Source organism: Mandrillus leucophaeus, unplaced genomic scaffold (assembly GCF_000951045.1).
Source record: "Mandrillus leucophaeus isolate KB7577 unplaced genomic scaffold, Mleu.le_1.0 Scaffold421, whole genome shotgun sequence".
Lineage (NCBI taxonomy): Eukaryota > Metazoa > Chordata > Mammalia > Primates > Cercopithecidae > Mandrillus > Mandrillus leucophaeus.
The window spans coordinates 2,093,475-2,111,495 of NW_012104488.1; the positions used below are offsets into that span (position 1 = coordinate 2,093,475).

At 35.8% G+C, this 18,021-nt stretch overlaps 1 protein-coding gene and 1 pseudogene across 3 annotated transcripts in view; one reads left to right on the forward strand and one right to left on the reverse strand.

Annotated features, from left to right (window-relative positions):
• The window catches only part of SUPT20H (suppressor of Ty 20 homolog (S. cerevisiae)), a 54,453-nt gene that overhangs the window by 24,729 nt on the left and 11,703 nt on the right, over positions 1 to 18,021 (forward strand). The window contains exons 10-21 of one of the 2 annotated variants that reach the window (XM_011992994.1): positions 4,475 to 4,614; positions 6,159 to 6,315; positions 6,408 to 6,464; positions 8,866 to 8,937; positions 10,408 to 10,565; positions 11,891 to 11,917; positions 12,467 to 12,499; positions 13,259 to 13,376; positions 14,253 to 14,355; positions 14,502 to 14,660; positions 16,617 to 16,686; positions 17,090 to 17,244. In XM_011992994.1, coding sequence (XP_011848384.1) covers positions 4,475 to 4,614; positions 6,159 to 6,315; positions 6,408 to 6,464; positions 8,866 to 8,937; positions 10,408 to 10,565; positions 11,891 to 11,917; positions 12,467 to 12,499; positions 13,259 to 13,376; positions 14,253 to 14,355; positions 14,502 to 14,660; positions 16,617 to 16,686; positions 17,090 to 17,244 — 1,249 coding nt within the window. Of the gene's footprint in view, positions 1 to 4,474; positions 4,615 to 6,158; positions 6,316 to 6,407; positions 6,465 to 8,865; positions 8,938 to 10,407; positions 10,566 to 11,890; positions 11,918 to 12,466; positions 12,500 to 13,258; positions 13,377 to 14,252; positions 14,356 to 14,501; positions 14,661 to 16,379; positions 16,687 to 17,089; positions 17,245 to 18,021 lie in introns of both variants that reach the window. The other variant, XM_011992993.1, reaches the window with a different exon arrangement.
• On the reverse strand, positions 6,643 to 7,768 carry LOC105548807 (annotated as a pseudogene). The gene is made up of 2 exons (XR_001007450.1): positions 7,728 to 7,768; positions 6,643 to 7,240 (listed from the first exon to the last, which is right to left on the reverse strand). The product of XR_001007450.1 is annotated as a 60S ribosomal protein L29-like (transcript).

An 18,021-nucleotide genomic window follows, 5' to 3' on the forward strand; every position in this document is an offset into this window, starting at 1 on the left:
CTTTTGAAAAATAAAAGTTTGAAAGTGTTAATGAAGTAATGAATCTAGACAACAGTAATTCTTGGATGTGAAAACTATTAGATGATAGGTTAATGGGAAATTTTGTAATGTAGCAATCTGATTAAACCTACTGATTGAAGATGGAACAGTTAATTATTGTGTACCTCCCGGTTTGATGCAAGAGACATACAACAGTAGTAATAGCACCAATAAAGAACTCTTGTCCAGAAAAAAAAAAAAAAGGAGCCCATATTAAATCAAGCCACTAGTTGTAACTAGCAGTTTATAGGAATTCAGTGAATAAAATAAATTCTTAAGTAACACAACGAGGAAGAAACCAGCCAGATCTAGTTAATGGACATGAGAAAGCAATTGGTTAATTCTAACAAATTATTATTTAACAATATTATTAATTGATTCACTTAAAAAAATAGCCTTAGCTATCAAGATATTTCAGAGGTTAAGCAAAGTAATAGGATTCAGTAAAGTACATTATGTGATAACAGTAAAGAGCCTGTATGTACTTTGGAATTGGGTAGATAGAGTTCACTCAATATTAGCAGAGTCATTTTTATTCTTGTAATATAGTTGAGTATAGGATGGGACTATTCACGGTTACTAAAAAATGCCATAACCCTTTACGACCCTATAGGTTTTGTGAGAGCAGAATATTTTGTTTTGCTCACTACTTTATCCCCAACTCCTGTAAAGGTGCCTAACACATCATAGGTGCTCAAATACTTTCTTGAATTAATGAGTAGCCACTCTTACAATCTGACCATTCCATACTCTACAAATTATAGGCATACCTCGGAGTTATTGTGGGTTCGATTCCAGAGCACTGCAGTAAAGCAAATACTGCGATAAAGCAAGTCACATGAACTTTTTGGTTTCCTAGTGTATAAAAAGATTACATTTACACTATATAGTTGACCTTGAACAACAGAGAGGTTACGGGCAGTGGCCTTTGTGCGGTCAAAAACCCATGTGTAACTTCTGACTCCTCTTCTAATACTTTACTAAGAGCCTACTGTTGACTGGGAAGCCTTACTGGATTTTGTTTTTTTGTTTTGTTTTGTTTTGTTTTTGAGATGGAGTCAGGTTGTAACTCAGGTTGCAGTGCATTGGCACAGTCTCAGCTCACTGCAACCTCTGCCTCTCAGGCTCAAGTGATCCTCCTACCTCAGCCTCCTGAGTAGCTGGGACTGTAGGTGCATGCCACCATGCCCAGCTAATTATTTTTATTTTTGGTAGAGACAGGATTTCACCATGTTGCCCAGGCTGATCTCGAACTCCTGAGCTCAAGCGATCTGCCCGCCTGGGACTCCCAAAGTACTGGGATTACAGATGTGAGCAACCATGCCTGGTGATTAACATGTATTTTGTATGTTATATGTATTGTGCTCTGTATTTTTACAGTTAATTGTTAGAGAAAAGAAAACATTAAGAAAATCATAAGAAGAGAAAATTTGTTTACTATTCAATAAGTATATCATATTAAAGGTCTTCATCCTCATCATCTTCACATTGAGTAGGCCGAGGAGGAGGAAGAAGAAAAGTTCATCTTGCCAGTTCTCTTGGCAACTTCCAGAGATCGAGACCATCCCGGCCAACACGGTGAAACCTCGTCTCTAAAAATACAAAAATTAGCCAGACATGGTGTTGTGTGCTTGTAGTCCCAGCTACTCAGGAGGCTGAGGCAGGAGAATCACGTAAACCTAGGAGGCAGAGGTTGCGGTGAGCTGAGATCACACCACTGCACTCCAGAGCAAGACTCTGTCTCAAAAAAAAGAAAAGAAAAAAACTCCTGTGTAAATGGACCTGCATAGTTCAAATCCATGTTGTTCAGGAGTCTACTGTAGACTATTAAGGGTACCATAGCATTATGTTTAAAAAAACAACTTATATACATTAATTTAAAAATACTTTATTGCTAAAAAATGCCAATGATCTTCGGAACCTTCAGGAAGTCATAACCTTTTTGCTTGTGGAAGGTATTGCCTAGATATTAATGACTGCTGACAGATCAGGATCTGACAGATTGGGATGGCAGTGGCAGTTTTTTGAAAGACAACAGTGAAGTTTGCCCCATCGATTATTTCTTTCATGAAAGAGTTCTTTATAGCATGTGATGCAGTTTTACCCTACAGTAGAACATCTTTCAGAATTGAAGTCAGTCCTCTAAAACCCTGCCACTGCTGTGTTATCACCTAAGTTTATGTAATAGTCTAAATATTATGTTGTCATTTCAACAATGTTCACAGCCAGGAATAGATTCTATCTCAAGAAACCACTTTTGCGGGGTGCAGTGACTCATGCCTATAATCTCAGCACTTTGGGAGGCCAAAGCAGGCAGATCACAAGGTCAGGAGTTCGAGACCAGCCTGGCCAATATGGTGAAACTCTGTCTCTGGTAAAAATTCAAAAATTAGCCGGGCATGGTGGTGGTACCTGGCAGGAGAATTGCTTGAACCCAGGAGGCGGAGGTTGCAGTGAACTGCGCCATTACACTCTAGGCTGGGTGACAGAGGGAGACTCTGACTCAAAAAAAAAAAACTCTTTCTATGGTCACCCATAAGAAGCAACTCATCCATTCAAGTTTGATCATGAGATTGTAGCAATTCAGTCACATCTTCAGGCTCTCTACTTCTAATTGTATTTCTCTTGATATCACCACAACTGCAGTGACTTCTTGTCCTGAAGTCTTGAACCCCTCAGAGTCATCCATGAAGGTTGGAATAAACTTCTCCCAAACTCATATTAATGTTTCTATTTTGACCTCCTCCCATGAATCATGCATGCTCTTCGTGACATCTACAATGCCAAATCCTTTCCAGAAAGTTTTTAATTTACTTTGCCCAGATCCATCAGAGGAATCACTATCTATGGCAGGTAAAGCCTTACAAAATGTATTTTTTAAATATTAAGACTTAAAAGTCAAAGTTACTCCTTGATCCATGGGCTGCAGAGTGGATATTGTGTTGGCAGCTATGAAAACATTAATCCCCTTGTGTGTCTTCATCAGAGCTCTTGGGTGACAAGGCCATTGTTAATGAGCAGTAGTATTTTCGAAAGAATCTTTTTTTTTCTGAACAGTGGGTCTCTGTAGTGGCCTTAAAATATTCAGTAAACTATGTGGTAAACAGATGTGCTGTCATCCAGGCTTTGTTGTTCCATTTATAGAGCACCAATAGAGTAGTAATTCTTAAGGATTCTAGGATTTTCAGAATGGCCAAATAAGCATTGGCTTCAGCTTCAAGTCACCAGCTGCATTAACCCCCAACAAGGGAGTCAGCCTGTTCTTTGAAGCTTTGAAGCCAGACATTGACTTCTCTCTAGCTATGAAAGTTCTGGATGGCATATTCTTCTAGTATCAGGCTGTCTTATTTAATTTGAAAACCTGTTGTTGAACCACCTTCATCAGGTATCTTAGATCTTCTGCATAACTTGTTGCAGTTTGTATATCAGCACTTGCCGCATCACCTTCCACTTTTGTGTTATGGAGACAGCTTCTACTCTTAAACCTCATGAACTAGTTTTCTGCTTCAAACTTTTCTTCTGCAGCTTCCTCACCTCTCTCACATCATAGAATTGAAGAGAATTGGGATTTGCTCTGGATTAGGCTTTGGTTTAAGGAAATGTTGCAACTAGTTTGATCTTCTATCCAGATCATTTAAACTTTCTCTGTATCAGCAATAAGGCTGTTTTACTTTTCTATCTGTTATGGATGTTCACTGGAGTAGTGCTTTTAATTTTGTTTATGAACTTTTCCTTTACATTCACAACTTGGCTAACTGGTACAAGAGGCCTAGCTTTCACTGTTGTAGCTGTTTATAGGCCTTTCTCACTAAGCTTAATCATTTCTAGCTTTGGATTTAAAATGAGAGATGTGTGACTCTTCCTTTCACTTGAACACTAAGAAGCCATTTTTTGCCTAATTTAAATATTATAATGTTTCTAGGGGTAAGGAGTCCTGAGAAGGAGAAAGACAGGGGAGATCCCACACTGGGGAGTGGTGGATCGGTGAAGCTGTCAGAGAACATACATCATTTCTTGATTAAGTACACATTGAATATCACAGATCACCATAATATATTTAATAATAATGAAAAAGTTTGAGATACAGAAAGAATTACCAAAATGTGACACAGACACAAAATAAGTGTGCTGTTGGGAAAATGGTGCTGATAGTCTTGCTCAGTGCAAAATTGCCACAGATCTTCAATATATAAAAAGTGCAATATTTGTGAACCACAATAAAACGAGATATACCTGCATTGAATTTCCATTAGAAGTTTCTTTATGCTGTCTAGTTTCTAAACGTTTGCATGCACACTAACATTGGCACCTGAAATACCGTGTTTTACTGTAGTTCTTAGCAGAATTCCAGGGAATATTTCTAGATTAAGCTATGTATGATTACATATTTGCAAATCTTAAATCTGGTATTGACATATGCTCTTACACATTTCAGGAAGACAAACTTCTGCTTGAGAGCCAGCTCATCCTAGCTACAGCTGAACCACTCTGTCTTGATCCTTCTATAGCAGTCACCTGCACTGCAAACAGACTGCTCTATAACAAGCAAAAGATGAACACTCGCCCAATGAAACGGTAATTGCCTTTGTGGAAGGGTGAACCAAAAGACACAAGTAGCTGTAAATTTTGCTATTTATAGTATCTTTTCCCTCCAGGGTATGTTTGCTCTGATTTTGGTGGAGAAGGGTAGAGATGGGGGTCTCTCTTTGTTGCCCAGGCTAGTCTTGAACTCTTGGCTTCAAGTGATCCTCCCACTTTGGCTTCCCAAATAGCTGGGATTATAAGCATGACCAATTACACCAGCCTCTGATTATTTTTTTTTTTTGAAAATAGGATTTTTAATGGTCTTATTTTATATTTTTTTGTATAGCATTATTATTTTTTAATGCTCTATGCTTCAGATTGAACTGATGCATTTTCTGCAGTCTTTTAAAGAATAAACTTTTTCTAAGTTTATAGTCTGTTTTCCAAAAAGGTAAAGAGGCTGAGATCAAATATGAACAGAAATAATAATTTTTTCATTATTTTCCTAATAACGAATGACTGATTTAATCGTTGTTAATCCTACTTTTAAGGAAAGATTTTGTAATTTCAAGATTTGAGAAAATATGATCATAGAAGAAGTCAGTTAGTTATAAACTGAATCTAGGCACACCTACCTTGTGTTTTTGAAACAAACCAAGCTTATTCCTCCCTTGGCATCTTTTAAAAATGTGTCTTCAAATACTCATTCCTTGATCTTTCAGAATATTTTCTTTTCCCCACCCTCCATGGGAAACATGAGGGAATTTTTCCCCAGTAGTCACTGTGAGAACCTCTTTGAGCTCCTGGAGATAAAACCCCCAAAAGTGTGGGGGCTCCCAGTGACTAGATCCCCCTGGAGTTTTGAATCTCTCAGACACGTCCACACTAGGCCTCCAGCAGTTCATCAGTTATACTTGAGGTTCCCCACCCTGGCACTGGTTCCTGAAGAGGTTTGTGCTAGTGGGTTTCTGCTTCAGCAAGCCATGATGGTCTGCGTTATTGGTTTCTCCAAGTTTGGGGCAGTGGTTTTTCTTGTGACCTCATCTCTTTGATGGATCTAAGAAGAATCGTTAATTTTTATGTTTATTCAGCTTTTTACTTGTTAGGATGAGGTGGGAACTTCCAGAGTCTTACATGCCTGTACCCGAAACTGGAAATTATCCCCTTCACCTTCATCTTTCCATAGCTAGTTCCTTCTCATCATTCCTGTCTCAGCTCACATGTCATTTTTTCAGGCTCTTTTCCTCCCCTCCCTCTCCCACTTCCCTGCCCTAGTGTTGCCCTCCTTATCCTGTATTCTCCACGGTACTCTGTTTTTTATCTTACTGCTTCTTGGTATCTGAAATCTGAAATTATTTTGTCTGTTTACTTGTGAATGTCTCCTCCCCCTCTGGACTTGATAGCCTGTGGTGATGGGAATTTTGTTTCTTACTCATTTTTATTTCACCTAGTCCTAGTTCCTAGGACTGTGCTTGGCATGTGGCAGTGTTCTATAAACATGATTTGTACATACTCAGCAGTGACTAGTTTCAACTCACATATATTACGAGCTGCTTTTATTAGTGCTGTTTAGTTCAAATTTCTTAACATTTCAGGTGTTTCAAGAGGTATTCCAGATCCTCTCTGAATCGGCAGCAAGATCTGTCTCATTGTCCACCTCCTCCTCAGCTGAGGTTACTTGATTTCTTACAAAAAAGAAAGGAAAGAAAAGCAGGTCAGCATTATGACCTCAAAATTTCTAAAGCAGGAAATGTAAGTATATGTTTTTTAAATGAAGCTTATGCCCAAAAACCTGTCTTATTTAGCATTTTTTCTGTATATTTATATTGTTTTTAATTTTTCAGTGTGTAGATATGTGGAAACGGAGTCCCTGTAATTTGGCCATACCTTCTGAAGTAGATGTAAGTCGGTTCATGAATTTTTTTTTTCATATAGTTTCTAAGTTTTACCATTCGTTTGCTTATACCTTGAGAAAACAACAACAAAAAACTTCTTTTAAAAACAAAGTGATTTAGATCATACTCTTTTTTTTTTTTTTTTTTTTTTCCCTGCCTCAGGTTTATTGTTTATTTGTACAAATAGCACAGGAGGACCCCAGTCCCATGCAGATGGCAGCCCGGAGGCGGGGGTGGGGGGTCGCACCAGTCCTTCTGTCCTCACGTTGGCAGACAGAGATATCTACTCTGTAGCCTTTGTAGGGGTCTGGGCACCTTTGGGAGCCTGAGCTGGAATTGAAGCTGGAGCTGCAGCCTGGACCTTGGTTTGATTATTGGCCTTGGCCTTTGGTGGGCAGAGCCGGAGCCCCTTGGCAATGCGAGCATGAGCATGCTTCCCAAGCTTGGGATGGGCAATGTAGGCAACTCAACCGAGCTTGCGGCTGACACCCTTTGGGAGCTTGGGCTTAACCTCCTTGGGCTTTACAAGGGCCTTGATAGTCTTGGCACATGCACTTATGGCCTTGACACTGTTGGCCTGCATCTTCTTTAGGCCCTTGTTGTTGTGCCTCTTGGCAAAGCGCATGTTCCTCAGGAACTTGGGGTCCACCCCCTTAAGAGATTCGTATCTTTGTGATCGGGGTTTCTTGATATCATTGCTGTGCCATTTTCGGGACTGGTTGTGTGTGGTGTGATTCTTGGACTTGCCATGTCTGCACCTTAAGCCGTGGCTCCCGAAGCGCCTAGAACCGGAAAGAGAAAGGGGCGATCATAGTCTTTTTTTTAAAAACAATATGATTTGTTTCAAAAAACATTGAAAAATGATTTTTAGAAGCTGTGTATTGTTCTTTTTTCACATTAAGTTGAAAAAACATAACCCCTTAATATAGTTGTGTTTGGAGCAGGAATAGTAAACAAAACAATTTTAAAATGTGGAAAAATATAGTGTATATTACATAATCACGTGAAATCTCTCTTGTTTTCATAATATTTCATCAAAATTTCCTAATAGTGCTTTTTTCCTTGAAGTGGTTAAATTTGAAGATTAATAATACTATTTAAAAAAATAAAGATTAATAACACTAGAGAAGTAACCAAGATTAGGAACATTGGGTTGTATTCTTTATTGATCCATAATATACATGAATATGAATGCTTGAAGACAGAAAAGGGATATTTTGATGAGTGATCCTTTATTTTTCTTTCTCCTCTGTTCTTTTTTATATTCACTCTTTATTTTCAGATTTGTTCTTCTGTTGCACCCTTTCCATGCTAGCACATGCATTATTCTTACTATTTCTGATTTTATAAAAAGAAATTATTCTAAGCACAAAGCCAGAAACAGCAGTAGACTGTATATACAACTCAAGGAAGTAAGCCATATTATCTGTTGGTAGCTTATGCGCAGTTCTTCAAGGAACATGGCCTGAGGATAGAATTTCAGTATAAATACTAAAGGGTGGAGTTTAGCTTTGGAGGACAGGCTGGAGTACTTCCCATACTTTAATGTCCTTAGGAATCACCTGGAGAGCTTGTTAAATTGTAGATTGCTACTTAGCAAGTGTGGTCTGAGGCATAAGATGCAGTTCTCACAAGCTCCTAGGTTATGTGATGCTGAGGTCCATGGGCCACACATTGAGTAGCAGTTGCCCTCAAAGCTTCTCAGTCTAGCTCAATCAGAAGAATCACCTAGGATATCAGTTAAACATAAGAGATTTCAAGCCCTACTCAAGATCTATGTACTTAGGATTTCTAAGGACAGACATGTAAATCTGTATTTTTATTAAGTGCCCCAGATAAGTCTAAATGACTCTTAAGATCATAGTTGCCAGTAAGATAATAACATTTGACTCACACAGATACCTAGGACATGTACAGAATATATGGTCAAGTCTGACTAGAAAGTGGAAAAGGTTCAAAAAATTTGATCAGCTTTAACATTTTACCTTCCATAGTCTCCCTTAGTTTTGTTGCCACTGTTACATGACAGCTCTTATTTCAAGAAAAGCCTTGCCAAAAGGAAAAGCTCCTGATCCTTATCTCTCTGACATTCCAGTTTTCCTGAAGGAAAAGCTCTAAAGGAAAAAACACCAGCTTATGGACAAAAAAATTAAGAGGCACTGTCTAGAAAAGCAGCTATGTTTATTAACATTTAATTAGTTTGGTTTTATTAAAGTTGTTTTTTACACATCAGAAGACTTTTAAACTACTTAAGCGTAAGTAGTTGGTACTGGTTAAAGAATTCTTGCGCTAACAAGTATATTGTATTGTCGAGTTACTTAGTTTCTTCTCTTTTATCAGAGTACTGATTCCATTTTATCTGATATGGATTCTATTTTATGTGGTATTTCTTGATTTGATTGTTTAGGTGGAGAAATATGCTAAAGTAGAAAAGTCTATCAAATCTGATGACTCACAGCCAACAGTCTGGCCAGCCCATGTAAGTAATCATTGCCTGTCTCTGTTTCTAATTATGCCATTTCTAATCTGGCCTCTGAATTTATTAAACATAAAGTGCAGTTGCCATTAGTTTGGGACCTTTTTTCTTTTATAAATTACTTTCTGGAAGTTCAGTTTATTACATGAAGAAACAACTATTTTGTTCATCAAAGTATGCTTTGCATTTTAAACAGCAATTTTTTGTTTTTAAATTTTTTTTATTTTTATTTATTTTATTTTATTTTTTTGAGATGGAGTTTGGCACTTATCGCCCAGACTGGAGTGCAATGGTGTGATTGTGGCTCACTGCAACCTCCTCCACTTCCCAGGTTCACGCAATTCTCCTGCCTCAGCCTCCTGAGTTGCTGGGATTACAGGCACCTGCCACCATACCTGGCTAATTTTTGTATTTTTAGTAGAGATGGGGTTTCACCATGTTAGCCAGGCTGGTCTCGAACCCCCGATCTCACGTGATCCGCCCACCTTGGCCTCCCAAAGTGCTGGTATTACAGGCATGAGCCACTGCGCCTGGCCTTAAAGAGCAATTTTAATGAAGAACTTCTTTTTTACTTTTGGTTTGCATATTGGTAGTTCTGTTTTGTTTTGTTTCAAATTAATAAATTCTTCTAAGGATACGTTTTTGTAAGTTTCCTAATTGGAATAATAACATCTTAAAAAGACAGAAATAGGTATAATATTTAAATTAGGTGAACCCTAGGAGTGAAATGACGAGAGATGTTTTGTGTGTGTGATAGCAAAAGCAGACAAATGGTAAATAGAAACAGATCTGCTTTTGAAAGTTCTATCCTTTTAATATTATTTAATATTTGCAATTCATATGTCTAGTCTGAAATTCTGCCATATTAAGCTTGATTAAACATGCCATCAGAATTCTCCTTCCGAGAGTACCATGTAAAAAATAATCCTGTACTGCCCTCCTGAGCATAAACAGGCATGGCAGCATGAGGATCGGGGTGCTAGCTTAGGGACAGACTGCTAACTCCCTGTGTGACCCTAGGCAATTCATTTAACCTCTCTGCTTAATTCCCTGACTTCTAATATGGAGATAATAACAGTGCCAACCATAAAAATATGATGAAGCTTACTTGAGGCAGTCCCTGTAGAGTGCTGAGAACAGTGTTTAATGTTCATTGTTATTATTTCCAGTATGTATATTAATATGTCTAATAATGTGTTTAATGATGTATTAATATTGTTACATATAAGTTCATATTTCGTAGTGTATGTTAATGCTTTATTAAATGCATGCTGAGTGCCCATACAGTTTTTAGGAAAAGAGCCATGCTGTGCTTTATTCTGGTAGGCAGACTTAAACATCTTTTAGCCTAAGTACCATATGTCTTCCTATCGTCAGATACATGTTACTGTATCATTTATTCCTAATTTTTACTAATTCTTAATGCCTGCCTACTTGTGAAGATGTTTATTTGAGGTGCTATGTGTTTTTCAGGACGTAAAAGATGATTATGTATTTGAATGTGAAACTGGTACTCAGTATCAGAAAACAAAGCTGACCATCTTGCAGTCGCTTGGAGATCCACTTTACTATGGTAAAATACAGCCATGTAAAGCAGATGAAGAAAGTGACAGCCAGATGTCTCCATCACAGTGAGTTCTGTTAAATACAAGTAACTGAAAAAAAAAAATAAGGCACCAAGAATTTATCTAGTAACTACTGATGAGCCATTAATGAATAAAAATTTCTCTTTGGAACTCATTTATTAGTTAGACCTAAGTAAACTTATTAGTAGACCTAATAACTTATTAGTAGACCTAAGTAAACTTAAGTCATAGTTACTGTGTTGCTCAAGAGTTATTAAATAGCAAAAAAACCTATGGTATAATTATTTTTATGCTTGTTTCGAAGGCTATTCCTGTGATATCTTTCTTTATATATTTATGGCACTTAGGACTTTAACCTGTGAACATGAAGTGTTTGGGCAATAGTGTGTTTAAATAGGAAGCAAGTTTACCATAAATGTAAAAAGATGCTTGGTATTTGGCACTGCATGTAAGGACACAGACTCAGTGCTTATTGTAGTTATTGACCCTACATATTAATACATAAAAATATAGATGATCTTCCAAAATGTGTGAACTACATATATTTGGTACTGTCAGTATTTAGTTTTATTTTGTTTTACTATGTTTGGTTTTTTAAATCAAATTGATACTGTTTTGAAAAAAAGAAAAAAGCTCAGCAGAAAAGGACGGGGCCAGGTCTATGTTAATTGTAAAGCCTTTACTTACACAAAATACTAATTGAATCTACAGTAGAAAGGTGTATTTTAAAGAGCAACCCCACCAATATTTAGGTAAAAGTCAATGAAAGGAAATAACAGGGAATCCTCAGCTTCTTTTTTCACATGACCAGTTTTTATTGTTGTAAAAGGATCAGATGTTTTGATTACATGCATTTTCTTCTTTTTTTTAAAGTTATAGACATCATAACAGTTTATTTCTGAATCCTCAGCATGCATTTCTGAGGAAGCCATTTTTTTTTTCTTTATTTTTATTTTAGCTATAGGGGTTATGTGTGCAGGTTTGTTACAGAGGTATATTGTATGATGCTAAGGTGTGGGTGTCTACTTATCCCATCACCCAGGTAGTGAATATAGTACCCAATATTGATTACTTATATTTAAAAAAATCTTCAACTTAAAGGCAACATATATTGGCCATTTTTAATTTATTAACTTATTTTTGTAGAACACAAGGGTGATACATGTTCTTTTGTGAAAAAATTGGTCTATAGAGCCAAATGACTAATTTGTTTGACAGGAAGAGAATTGAATTTTTTACCTTTGTGTCAGAGTAGCTGCATGATTTATTATTTTCCAGTCATTCTTCCGTACTCATATTTTATTGAATAAACTATGGAGTTGAAGTTTGAGCTGCATTAACTAAGCTTTTTTTTACATTTTATATTTCAGCTCCTCCACAGATGATCATTCAAATTGGTAATTAAAAAATAAACTATTTTAATCTGTTAAGAAGTTACGTAAATATCAAACTCTTTAAAAAGACTTGCTAAAGATATTTTATTTGAATCGGTGATAAATATGTATACCTTGTTTGAAATATATTCTAAGGATCTGTTATGTAGACATTTAATTCTAAAATCACAGGTTAAAGTGAGATGAAGGCCAAAGACCTTTCCACATGGTAGTTCAGTGATTTTGCTTTAGGGTCAATAGTTGTAAGGGTATATAGCACTTGGTAACTTTCAGCCCAGATTATGTTTTAATAAATAAATTTTGTGCCAAAAGAAATATCCCTTAATTAAATCAACCAAATTATTCACATTGTTTCATAATGCATGCAAAACTTCGTCATTGTTTCGTATGTGTAAATGCATTAAAAAATTTTGTTTCCATATCTTGGTAGATTTAATACCAGTTTATATTATTGTGACTAAAACATGGAAGATTTCAAAAGTAATCCCAAGGCTTCTTAAGACAACTCTTAGCTAATACTTTTCTCTCCTTTTTTTTCCTTAAACATTTTAGGTTCGTTATTGGATCAAAGACCGATGCCGAGAGGTGAAAATATTTGCATCTCTATTTTGGTCAGGATGGATATGAAAAATTTTTCATCCTTATAGGATAGAGAGTACTTTACTAGGAGTTAAAAACATTGATTTTGGTTATGCTATTAACCATATTTACACTGTTTAATATTTATGGGCCTCTGTTGTAAAATTAGGGCATTGGACAGTAAAACCTCTAAGGTCTTTTCCAACTTTAAAATCTTATTGATTCTAGAAAAATGAAAGCTTGTGATACGCCAAACTGTTAAGAATGGTTCTTTTCATGGGATGAGATTTTGGGGGAACTTAAATGCATTTTTCCAACGTTTATAATACCTAGGATTTTTTTTCATAGAATTAAGAAAACAAAAAAAAATGTTTAAAATATAGTTTTGTTTTAAACAAGAAAACTTAGACATATCTAGTGTAGCTAAGGAAGATGATTTCTAGATAGTACTTTAATCAGAATCTAAGAAAGGAATTGAGTATTTTCTTTGGCTGCTTATTACTTAAGTAATCCCTGCAATTTCTGTATTAGAAATAAGATATTGAAAGTATATCTTTAGATTGTTATTTAGCAAAATGTTTTGGACAATTTGTCATTGAACAGTTTAAAAATTATGTACTTTTAACACAAAGATAAATCACCTAATTTTAATTTTTATATTGATAGAACTTTCTTTTTGCCATTAATAGTCATTATTTCCTATAAAATAAATTCGTGTTTAAAACAGGTTATCTAATCTTTACCTGTTTTCTCCTGATATTTTAGGGTAGTCAATCAGTACCAAGAATTAGTCCAGAATGAAGCCAAATGTCCGGTCAAGATGTCACACAGCTCCAGTGGCTCAGCCAGTCTGAGTCAGGTTTCTCCAGGGAAAGAAACAGAAGTGTGTTTCGTTAATGTTACTTCTTTGTGCCCAGTTGTTTCACAAGTAATCTGAGAAATGTTAAGAATCATTTTTTGAGGCTGGGCACAGTGGCTCATGCCTGTAATCCCAACACTTTGGGAGGCTGAGGTGGGTGGATCACCTGAGGTCGGGAGTTTGAGACCAGCCTGACCAATATGGTGAAACCCCATATCTACTAAAAATACAAAAATTAGCTGGGCATGGTGGCGCACACCTGTAATCCCAGCCATTCGGGAAGCTGAGACAGGAGAATCTTTTGAACCCTGGAGGTGGAGGTTACAGTGAGCCGAGATAGCACCACTGCACTCCAGTCTGGGCAATCGAGCGAGAATCCATCTAAAAAAAAAAAAAAAAGAATCATTTTTTGAGGAGCAGCAGTATTATTTAGTTTTGTTTTTACTTTTACCTTTTTTTAAAATTTCTTTATGACATAATTTTTAAATGTACACAAAGATAAAAGGAAAATTATAATAAACACCTGTGTTCTAGTCATTTGGCTTCAACAGCTATTATTTTCCTTTAATAGATAGGTATGGAAGGGTGGAAGCTTTGCTTTCATCTTACTCCTCTGCCTTTCTCCCTAAAACTCTCACTTCCCACCCTATTACTCAGAAATCTTTTCCTCATTCTTTATGTGTGCTGTAATATATATTTCATGGGTCTCATGTGAAATTTTCTTTGTAATACATACAGTATTCAATCTGTAACCACTGAGAGCACTTTGCAGAGTTAAAAATCTGGGATTTATAGCAGTACTAATTTTATTTAAGAAACTATGAAGTTAAATATACATTTCATGTGGGGTTTATAGCAGGATTAATTTTAACAAGTATGCTTAATGTCACTGTCTTTTAGCAAACTGAAACTGTGTCAGTTCAGTCTTCAGTATTGGGGAAGGGCGTAAAACATCGACCCCCGCCAATCAAACTGCCCTCAAGCTCAGGAAATAGTTCCTCAGGTATTACATTTCTTAGTTTTTTGCAGTCTAGAATAACAAACATTATAGAGTCCTAATCTCTTTTTAAAACTTTGCCCCATTTTGATTTCTATAGTTCACAGAATTTTGAATTATAAATTTAGGAAATAACTTTTATGTTCTTCTAGGTAACTATTTTACACCACAACAGACAAGCAGCTTTCTCAAATCTCCAACTCCTCCTCCTTCTTCGAAGCCATCAAGTATTCCTCGGAAATCATCTGTGGATCTCAATCAAGTTAGCATGCTTTCTCCAGCTGCCCTATCACCTGCCAGCTCATCACAAAGTGAGTCATAACTTAAATTCTTCATTAAATCTTCATAAGCTTTTGCATTAGTGTTTCTTAAGACAGCTTTTTTCAACTTGTGAAGTAGTGATATCTGAATGTACTGTGTACCCAAAATGTATAAGTTGCTAGAAGCTTCAGGCAGAGCTCTTGTTGATTGTATGTATTATGTCTCTACTGTAATTGTACTTGTTTTTCTGTATCTATGTATGCATTCTGCGTATACCTTTCTTATAGACTTATAACCTACACATCTCCTTAAAAAAATAACCTGGTAGTTACATGTGGCAATAAGATTTCAAAATATTTTTTATTCCAGTGTACCCTAGGATCATTTTACATATTTATGTAAATTGTGTGGCTGATATGAAAAAAATGTCATAAGAGTTGTTGCTGCAGGTCCTATCTTTGTGTATATGTAAGAAGTCAACTAGTTCCAAGGTGGTGATACAATAAACTGAAAAACAATATTTCAAAAACACTCCTACACTCTTTTATAAATTGTTGTCAGTTACTAAAATGTGATGATGATCATAAAGCATTATTCTGAAGATACTGAAATGTAATTTTTACTACTGAATACTTTTTTTTTTAACATCAAGAAGAGTTATACAAGAATGTTAGCATTAGTTTGGGAGAATTTCTTCAAATTAGTAAATATCTGAAAGTACCAATTTGGGGGAAAAAGTCATTCCAGTTTTTTAGATTTTTTGTAGATAGCTAATATATGCTGAAAGTTTTAGTACACTGCACAGTGATAGGGTGGTCTTCGCATTAGATATAAACATCTTCATCTTGATAGCTCAAAAGGTGTAATTTTTCTGCCTTCTTGTTTTGCACAAAGAAAAATATATAAATTTTCTGAAAGTCTTATTCACACTTCTTATGTTGTGGGTATGGATTATGGTAATCTACTGCACACAGTTGTTACTTTAAGTAAGGGTTGAGTGACAGCTTCTGGACATTCACATTTCTTTCCTTTCTTTCTGCAGGACATGAAAGCTAAAAAAGAAAACACCTCAAGAGCTTTTGGTTTTACTTTTTTGGTTTTTGTTTTTTGTTTTTGTTTTTTAAAAAATTGATAAACTGTGCATACTTCATTCACAACAGATTTTCTATACATTCTACATTTAAACAGAAGTACACAGTTACTGTTAAAGATGCAGTATTATCTATCAGACATTTACTTTATTACTGTTTTTTGTAAATTTGTTTGTCAGGATAAACTTGATGTGTTAGGAATTAAACATGTATATTTAGGTGCCAAATATGATTGTTAACCATATGTAACTTATTAAATATGTTCACAGTTTATCTCAGACTTTTACACTAAATAAGCAATATTTTTAAATGAAGTCATGAATTAGTAAATCGTAAATAATAAATTAATTTGAATTCCTTTTGAACTTTTTAGGCCAAAGGCAGCATGTAGGAAACTAACTTTTAAATGGGTATTGTGGTAGAATATAACTGTATATTTTTACTGTTACTGCAATAGCATCTTTAATGGGCTTTTTAGGTGATATACTGCATCCTTAATTGTAATTGAGTGTAGCAACACTCATGTATCATGTTTAGAAATTAACACTTGCAGTTAACTGCTTTTAAAAAAAAAAACTAGAACAAATTGTCAGTGCTAAGTAAGATTCCATTAACCTTATTTTAAAAGGACTGGCCATTTATAACAAACTAGCAATTTTTATTTTTCTCAATGAGCAGGATCTGGAACTCCTAAGCCATCTACTCCTACACCAACCCCTTCATCGACCCCACACCCTCCTGATGCTCAGAGCTCAACTCCTAGTACCCCTTCAGCTACCCCTACTCCCCAAGATTCAGGCTTCACCCCTCAGCCCACTTTGTTAACTCAGTTTGCTCAGCAGCAAAGGTCTCTGAGCCAGGCAATGCCTGTAACAACCATTCCTCTTTCCACCATGGTAACATCTATAACTCCAGGAACCACGGCCACCCAGGTCATGGCAAACTCTGCTGGACTTAACTTCATCAATGTAGTGGGCTCTGTTTGGTAAGTTTGCATTGATGTTCTGATTTTTTTTTTTTTAAAGATAGTTTCACCATCTAAAATTCTAAATTTGTGAAATGAAGAACAAACTGCCTATTACTCAGACTGAAAGGCAATAGTTTAAATATGGACAGAAGTTGCCTGACCATGTGTGTTTTAATTTTAAATAATATATCTGTTAACTGCACTAAGATGATACCTCATCTTATTGTTTTTGTTTTTTGATACTTCATCTTGACAGCAGCTTAGAATTTCCTGTTTATCTTTTGCATTGCCTTTGATATTTAATACCAATAAATAGCTAGTTGTGTTTGCTTAGTAGTTTTGTTTTTTAATCTGAGGAATTATGTGGCTGACTTTTTTCCTTTTACAGTGAAGTTTAATGCTTTGTCTTATTCTCCTGCAGTGGGGCCCAGGCTTTGATGAGTGGTTCAAACCCCATGCTGGGCTGTAACACAGGTGCCATAACTCCTGCAGGAATAAACCTGAGCGGCCTTCTACCCTCAGGAGGTCTGCTACCAAATGCATTGCCCAGTGCAATGCAGGCAGCTTCTCAAGCAGGTCAGAATGTTGGAAATAATAACCTCTAAAAAAAAAAAAAAAATTAAAGTATATGCTAAAGTAAAAATGTAATTTTAAGAATGATGCTAAAGGCATTTAATGTCATTATTTCATGAAGTATAGTATCACATGTGTTTCATTTCAAAAGCCTTTAAAGTTCTGGCATTTGAATTAAAAGCCATCTAGCAATCAACTTTGGAAAACTTGGTAAGCCTGTGAGTCTGTGCAAATGTTTCTTTTGCTTTCCAAATAATAGAATTAATTTTGGTAGCCTTATTGTCATTGTAGTTATATTCCAGGGAATATTAATGTATTTTGAAAATACACATTGTGCACAAGAGGCATCTGCATCGCAGTTAAGAGCCTGGATTCTGGAGCCAAACTACCTCAGCTTGAATCCCAGGTGTACAACTTATCGTTTGTGTAATATTGAGAAAGTTACCTTTGTGTCTAATTTTCCTCATAAATAAAATGGAAATAGCAATAATAACTTACCTTATAGTCATGAGGATTAAATGAAATATAATACAGATTATGTGCTTAAACTGTGCCTGAGACATAATAAGCATTCTTTTTTTTTTGAGACGGAGTCTCGCTCTGTCGAAGAGTAGTTATTACCTGTACAGGAAAACAGTTATAATAATAACTTGTGCTTATTTTTTTGATGCTCTTTAAAAGAATGTATTATAATATCTTGAAACAATTCAGTTTCACTTGAGGAAAAATTTAATAGGAAAAACAATGTGGAAAAATTCATTAAAAACTTTCTTAGTTATG